The sequence below is a fragment of the Rhea americana genome, unplaced genomic scaffold, assembly GCF_003343005.1.
Source record: "Rhea americana isolate MKP2758 unplaced genomic scaffold, rheAme1 scaffold_329, whole genome shotgun sequence".
Classification (NCBI taxonomy): domain Eukaryota; kingdom Metazoa; phylum Chordata; class Aves; order Rheiformes; family Rheidae; genus Rhea; species Rhea americana.
This window is the reverse complement of record NW_028186456.1, coordinates 202,400-210,757: the sequence shown is the minus strand read 5'-3', so window position 1 is coordinate 210,757 and position 8,358 is coordinate 202,400. Positions and strand designations below refer to the sequence as shown.

General features: G+C 37.1%; 1 protein-coding gene across 1 annotated transcript in view; it reads left to right on the top strand.

Moving 5' to 3' along the window:
• Positions 1–8,358, top strand: part of SMS (spermine synthase) — a 56,402-nt gene that overhangs the window by 12,648 nt on the left and 35,396 nt on the right. Inside the window, exon 2 of the mRNA XM_085310870.1 lies at positions 5,860–5,980. Coding sequence (XP_085166996.1) covers positions 5,860–5,980 — 121 coding nt within the window. The remainder of the gene's footprint in view (positions 1–5,859; positions 5,981–8,358) is intronic.

Below are 8,358 nucleotides of genomic sequence, written 5' to 3'. Positions count from 1 at the left end.
CACACACACACACACACACACACACACACACACACACACACACACACACACACACACACACACACACACCCTCTACCCACCATGAGGGTGGTGAAACACAGGCACAGGTTGCCCAGAGAGGTTGTGGAGTCTACATCCTTGGAAGTAGTCAAAACCTGATTGGATGTGGCTACGAGCAACCTGCTGTAGTTGACTCTACTTTGAACAAGAGGAATTGGACTAGATAATCTCCAGAGGTGCCTCCAAACTCAACTGTTYTGTGATACATACCTGAGCTGGCTGTGTGACAGAGATGGCTACAGAATCGTGGTGTAAGATAGAGGGAAGGGTGGGAGGGGAAAGCTGAGTGAAACACAGGGTTGCTATAGGATACACTTGTATACACTCCTGGTTTAAACAYTTTATTCATGTCTTTCCACCCCTTTTTATATCAACGCTGTCTCTTAAATATATGTTGCAAATACTGCTACCACCTTTGGCAGCAGTGCAGTCTTAGATTGACATCAGTTATCAGGGGAAAAATACTTGGAGTTAGTCCTTGATTAGTGGGATGCTTCAGGTCTTTGTGGAAAGATGGTGTGTAGATATGAATGACAGAGGAGATGGGTTACATTTAAGTTCCACAGAGTGGTGGAAGAGAGGTGGCTATTGCTAGAGGAATAGTTTTTAGCTAGGCACTAGGAAAAATAATATACTGTAAGAAATGGTACAAATATGAAATCAATGACTTCTAATGTCTGGCAGGGATTTATTTGTAATGTTATATGGGAGGTATTTTTGTATATTTTCCTTAGTGATCCGAATTGATGAAATGGTGAGGTTRTGGGGGAGAGTGAGAGGATGAATGCTGCTGCCGGTGGCTGGGTGTGTTTAATCTCTTGAGTTTGTTCTGATATTATAATGGCTTTATTTCTGTTGCTTCTAAAAAGAATCTTGGATGCACTGAATGATCTGTAGTAACCATGGTGACTACACAGATGTGCTGGTAAGTTCATGCATTTGGTGTGGTGACACAGTATATGTAGCTTGATTTGCTGCAGCTGTGTTCATTATGAAGTCTGAAGTCCTTGAAGTAGGAGTGCAGAATACTAACTCTGTGAAAACTTCTTAGGAAGAAGCAGCCATCTACACTTGCCTTTCATAATACAGAATAATGACATGGAATAAGTGCACAGTGAAACTTGAAGCTGATCTTCTTTCTCATAGAAGAATGAGTAGTAGTAGATAATCATTTCCACTCTCCTTCTACACCTCATCCAATGCTATGCATGATTGATTTATATATACAGGTAATGTGAGGAGTTGATTGTGTCTTACATGTGAAAATTAATGCAAAGTATAAAAATAGTTCTTGTACAGATTTCTGCTTCCTGCTTTTCTGTTTGCACAAAGCTAGCAAGTGCCATACAAAGGTTTTTTTCCCCTCTGTTGTTGTATTTCTAACAGAAGATTTCCAAACTTAGTACCAGGAGAGAGGGTTGTTACTAAAACCTCCTTCTTCTGTTAACATGTCAAGCAAAAAATAGCTGCTTTGTCCTGAGGAGTAATGAAAACACTGATTGGGAAGTGAATTTCTTACAGTCTCAGTTTGTGCTTTGCTTACTTTCTTTTTTCTTTTTTTTTYCCCTTCCCTCCACCCCTCCCCCCCTTTTTTTTCCCAAAAGGAAAAAGTATTAGCAGCTGTGGCCTTTCGGAGCTGTTATCCCAACTTGTGATATTTCTATGGAAACTTCTCTAGATAATGTGTTTCTAAGCTATCAGAGTGCTTTATACACTCCTATGCAGTAGGATGCTTTTAAAAAGGAAAAGGAGTACAACTGAATTTTAAAACCTCAGAAAAATAATGTCTTGTAGGGGTTGGTGACTAAATTAAATGATAATTGGCTGCCTGCAAACTGTAGTGTACTACTCCATACCTATGAGGGGAGGAGAGAAGTCCTAGCAGGAAGATGAGGTGATTGCCTTCCCATAAACTGATTTTATATGCATGTGTGGCTGTGGTGGTGGGGTTTGTGTGTGTGTGTGTGTTTTTCTTTTTTTTTTCCTGTGTTTCTCCATTTGTTTTAGTGCCTAAGAGAATATTAGGATCCTTGAAATAGAAGCACTAGAGCCTGAAATTTCTACTTACTTGTGATTTTTAAAATCCAGGACTATTTTGCTCACTGAGCATTCCTGTAATGCACTCCTAATTTGGGAGATTTTCCTGAATGAACAGATGAATGAGGCTGAGAAATTTTAGGTTGAAAAAATGTCTCAAGCAGTATTAGCATTAAAATGTGAGACCTGCCCTAAACCTATGTTTCTTTATTTCTAGTAAGGGAGGGTGGAAGGAGGCACTGTGAATGGTCCCCCTTCTCTTCTGCATACTGGCCGCTGGAGCGGTTGAGTTGGGGTGTGGTGCTGTAGCAGGTTCAAGACACAGTCTAATGCAGTTCTGCCCTGTATCCTGCTGCCCAACTTGAATTGACCCTGGAACCTGACCTGACTAAAAAATAATCGCTTCTGTTAGGTGTATTCTTTTTTCTGTTCCTTCCCCAAATAGCCTTTCCTATTCTGATTGTTTGCTTTCCCTATGAAGTTTTTGTAGAGTTCCAGGTTACAGATAAACACCCATGTATGAGAATTTCAGACTTGTACAACACGGTGATGTAATATATGGAATGATTAATTTATGTGGCTATTAAACAAGCTGTCAGTGTTCAGATTGTTGTTTTGCTGCTAGTATACTTTGCATTTTAGCTCCTAATGTACGTTATCTCTTAATGAAGCAGTTTATTTTTATTTTTTTTTAATTAAAAGGGAAAATGCATTGGAACTGCAAAGGCATGTGAAACTGCTTTAATACATTCTACTGTGTGGGGATTTTTTTGCCTTTTCTTCCTACTCTAGCAAACAAGAACATAACCAACCATTTCAAAATCGGAAAGAAAAAAATAAGTTAGAAATGAAGTGAATGTTTTCAAGTGAGAGCTAATCTGTTCCCATAGTCTAAGATTTTGTAAATGCTTTGGTATGAGGAAGCCTTAAATCAAAACAGAATATTTTATTTTTAGAGATGGTTTTGTTTAGTAGCAGATTATTGAGCTCAGTGTTGGAGTATCTGGATGAAACTTTGGCCAATGAGGCCAGAATAGATACTTAAAGTATTTTTGGCCTTTAAGCAATATTCATATTCAGAGATCACTGTCAATTAATGGCTTTTTGGCTGCTAAAACTTTAGAGGAATGTCTGTGACTGAAATTGTCTCTTCTAGAAAAATATCGGGATTCAAAAATGGTCTGGTTTAAACCAACTGAACATTACATCTTTTGAGATAAGTTTTATGAGTCTTCCATGTGATGTTTTTATTTCTAGTCTCTCTGGAGTTGAAATTCTGGGCACTTTCAGTCCTTTTTGCAAATAATTATCCAATTCTTAAAGTGGTATTTCATACTTGGTAACCTAAGTTTGCTTCCCTTATTCCTGAGTCGGAAAAAGTCTTGTTAATTCACATCAACATTTTGATCTAGATCTAGAGATGTTCCTGTTGCTTAATCACTATTGTCCTTTTCAGGTATCAGCACTTGCTATAGCGTATCATGGAATGAAGGTGGTGGCAAGTGGGTTTAGATGAGAGACCTTAAGATTTCTGAAGTTTCCTGGTGCCTTTGGGCAATTCAGTGATATGTCTAAGAACTTTAAAAAGAGTCTTCCAACTTTGAGGAATTAATTAGCCCTTCCAGGCAAATCTTATGTGGAATAATAACCAAAAAGAAACTTAAGGAACATGTTGACATCTTACTTCCCTGAAGTTAATCATGTGGTAGGAAGAACTCAAAGGGGAATTTACCTGGTTGTTCAACAGGGAAGTCTGTTGCAGAAGGATGAGAGATTGGTATCTTCTTGGAGCAGAAGAGTATTTTTGATAATTTATCCTATAGTTGCTGCAAGGGTGCATGTTGGATGCATCTTGGAAGCTGTTGAAGTAGGCTAAACAGTATAAGCATTTGAGTTCTTCCAGTGAATCTATTTTGCGTTTTCTTTACTACTTCGACATCTTACAGGGACAGTAGAAATCAAGTGGACTTGGAATTAATTTGATACTAGTTTGGTTTGGATTTCAAGCTATTTTGGTGGCTGGAGGAGGATGATGTGCATTGTTAATCTGAATTATTGCTAACATTATTCTGGTAATCATATAAGAAATAAATTTTAAAGGAAGGAAATAAGTGTGGGTGCTAGGAAAGATGAAGCAGAAGATGATAAAGGAGTGGGGAAGGAAGCAAATGGCAAGTGAAAAGAGGGGACCAGATGTGGGAAGTGCCAAAAATTCTTTGTGGATATATTGGCTTTAGAACAACTGCTTCTGTCTGCCTCAGTGAAAGAGCTGATGCATGCCAGAAGCTGAATGTTTAAAGTTGTTCTTTTTTTTTAAGGTGGGGAGGGAGGGGGAAAGAAAGAAGCCCTTCTCCCCTTCCTAGTGCAGACTTGCAGTCACTGGAAGCAGTTTCAGAACTGCAACTGTAGTGATGATCCATTTTTTTTCTTTGCGCTCCTAGTATTCCCAATGTATATTGACTTGATTACCAGTCCTGCTTATCACTAGTGTAACCCTCAGTTGGTGAGTGAATAAACTATGCACTTGGAGCCTTGATTATTGCAAAGTATAAAAACTTGAAATTACTCTCACTATATTTTAACAGGCATAAATTCTGTGGCTTTTGACAGGAGGGTAGGAAAGAAGAAAAGAGCCATTGTGGTAGAGTGTGTGTGAGTGTGGGTGGTGTTTTATCAATGAGGGAAAAATCCTGGGTAGTGATAGTGACAGTGATAATTGTGCCAGCAGTGAAATTATTTGCTGTTGTCCAACAGAACTTGTGTGGGTGTCTGTGTTTGGGAGGGTGGTCTTTTTTTTCTTTTTTTTTAGTTCTGATTAGGCATAAGCTTGTAATATGGTGAGTTAGTGAGCCAGAAATAGAATATGAAAAGTGAATACTTACCTTGGAACATGAATTGAAGATCAGGTAATAGCAGTGGTAATAAGCAGGGCCTTTCTACTTATAATAAGTATTCTTGGTAAGAGATTAAGGAATTAGGCTGCTGACTTGGTATAGAGGGAAAAATAACAAAGCATTTCCCTTATTTCAGTCTTTCTGTTAAAGTGTACATGGATAAGGAGTCTAGGCTTTACAGATGACACCTGTTTTGCCCAGGTAATCGGATACCTAGTTTGGTCTGTTTTGGAGTTCCCTGCATATGATAGATGAGATGGGAATTATATTATTTATTTGGTATAGATTTTTAAAATTATTTTTAAAACCTTTGGTTTAAAACCGTTGAAGCTCTGGAAACTATTGTTGATAAGACCTGTAGGCTGCATGGATTCTAAGGCGTATGCATTTGGGTGATGGTGGGGAGAGAAGTAAAACAAAATTGCAGTTTAGAGGCCCCCCCAAAAAAAAAAAGCCCAATAATGTGAGAGTGCTGGAAGCATTTGGTTATAAAGCTTGCTTGCAGATGATCTTTCATGGAATAACGCCAAATTCTGGTTATATTACTGCCATATTGCATGACCATAGGAGCTTAGGGTAGTGTGTGTGTCTCTGCTTGTGTGGTTTGTGTAAAGTAAAAAGATGATACCAATTCTAGAGGGACAGTCTGTGAATTAATACTGGATGTCTTACTGGCACACAGTAGCTGCTATGACGCAGTCTTGCCAGTTCTGTTCTAATTCTTGTATAGCTTTACCAGAATACTGTAATTTGCACTGTGAATTAATTCATGTTTTTTGGGGGGGACTTTTTTTAGTTGAATGTAAAGATGATTTGAGTGGAAAGGCCTCACTGATAATGACTTTTTTTTTTCTTCTCATTCTTGCAGCTGATTGCAATGCCGTTCTTAAAGCTCTACAGCCCATTTTTCAGGAGCAGGGAATGACAGAAACAGTTCATAACTGGGAAGACCATGGTTATTTAGCAACCTACATCAAAAAAAATGGCAGGTGAGTGGATTCCTCCCCTCTTTGATTCTTCCCTATCTGTCATTCCTTTACAAATAGTCTCTCTGTATTGGACTCTTTCTGGGGTGCAGGCAGGGCAAAACRGTTCTCTCATCAGCCTTGTGCATAAAGCCACTAAAATACAGCAGAATGCTATTGCTGAGGTTCTTTTTCTATGTTCTCTTGTGGTTTGGATACTGCAGCATTAGAATCAGTCTGGACTGTGTGCCATAACAGATACAATGTCTTTGACAGTCGCTTTCCAGACACAGGACAGTTAAGTCCATAACGTAATTATGACTTTGGAAGGATATAGTACTTAAAGAGCAGCATTCTTTTAAAATTCTTTAAAATTCTTTAAAATACAGTTTTCGCAGAACTGGAAATCATCATACAAACTAGGATGAATAAAAGCCTGCTAATGATTATTTACATTAACGAGTTACGTTTTGTAATGAGTATGAGTTGCTTTGCAGACCTTGAAACACTGCTTTGTATTACTACTTTGGTTTAGCCCTAGAATTGTGACTTTTTTGAAAATGTTATGCCCAAGTATGTTCAATCTAAATTTAGCATGGAAATGATAAAAATGGACAATGGTTATTTTTGTCTGTTTTGTTGTTTGTGCTTTCAGTAACTTTAATAGCTACTTATGATTTTGGAATATATTTAAAAAACAGCCACCAACACTGCATATGGTGTCAATGATTACATTGTTGCATTGTCAGAGTCTAGTGAGATAAACTCAACACTTTTCTGTTACACTGGGCAATTTTACSATAACTAGCTTCATTTTACTACAGTAACCAGCTTTAATTTTATAGCAGTTCATTTATTTCTAGAGATTCTGTTGTTTTTTCTCTGGAATCATAAGATAAGTCAGTACACTTTGAGTGATACATGTGCAGAGTAATTCATAGTGGAGTGTAYCAGTTTGCACTGCTGTGATTATGCCACTAGCCAAAGGAGGCAAATTCTTACCAGAGAAATCCTGCACTTACTAAAGTTTGTAAGATACCATAGTATCAATATAGCARTTAGAATATTTTCAGGAAAACAGAACTGCAGATGGTGTAAAGTAATGGGTGATAGGAGAGAGAGAGCGTGTGTGTGTGAATGCAGGTCTATTGCTGCACAGAGGCACAGTAGTCTAGTATTGGGAATAAGGTCCTGGATTGATAGGTTTGTTAGGTGTCCTRTAATTATTTGCAAGGTGGCATTGTGTTCCCATTTAGAGAATCTGCTCTGTCAAATACTATGAAGAAATCTTAATATAATGAAGTGTATTAATAGTGGACATACTGTTATTAGAACAACTACTGAAGAACACTGCAACACTAGTAAACTAGTGTTTAACACTAAGCACTTAAAACCTAAGGAAGCAATGCACTGTACATGATGCTGTGTCAGTTAGTTTTATGAGTATAATTGCATCTAGATGGGACTGCATCCTTAACCTAAAAGATGGAGATTAATAAAACATCAATGGAGAGCAGGTTTCTGAATGTCGGAGTATGCTACATGCTTATTTTTTTAGTAGTGGAGACAATTTTCTGAAAACCTTAGTTTGTTAACGTACTTTTTTGAAAAAAGTTGGAAAAGTCCCTTTGATTTTTAAATAATCTTAAACTTTTAAAATTTTGAAAATTCATAAAACTTCCTGATTTTCAAGTTCAGATTTTTGAAGTCTTAAGAAAGACTTTAAAAGACCTATTTTTTAAAAAAAATTAAAATTTTTAAAAACACTTTTTAATTTTAGAAACTCTTACAAAAAAAAATCTTGGAAACCTCACACAACTTTAAAAGAAACTTCTGGAGTTTTACATATCTGGAAAACCAAAGACTTTTTCAGAAGTTTCAAGAACTTTCTAAGAGCCTTTTCTAATAAATTTCTGGATATTTCCAAATATAAGGAATGTTCCTAGAAATTTCTGGAGCTAAGTCCTAATACTTGCCAACTTTTTTTAAAGGGTATTTCTGTACCTTCCACAGGTAGGAAAGTTTATGGTTTGCTAAGCATTTTTTTTCATATTTAAAATATAAATTTTCTAGAAAATCTGAGAACTTTCCAAGCTTTCTTCAGATTTTTTTTAACCTTTCCAAATATCTAGACCTTACGATTTWAAAAAAAAAAAATTTCTGGAACTGTTGAAATCCTAGCATTTTGCAGGATTTTAAAATCCTGCAATTTTAAAAATTCCAGAGCTTTTTTCCTAGCATTTTCTGGAACCTTCTGCACTCTCGAACTTTCCAAGAATTTTTAAAGAAAAAAATTGGCATTTTCTAGGAACTTTCTAGCGCTTTCCGGAACTTTCTAGCGCTTTCCGGAACTTTCTAGCGCTTTCCGGAACTTTCTAGCGCTTTCCGGAACTTTCTAGCGC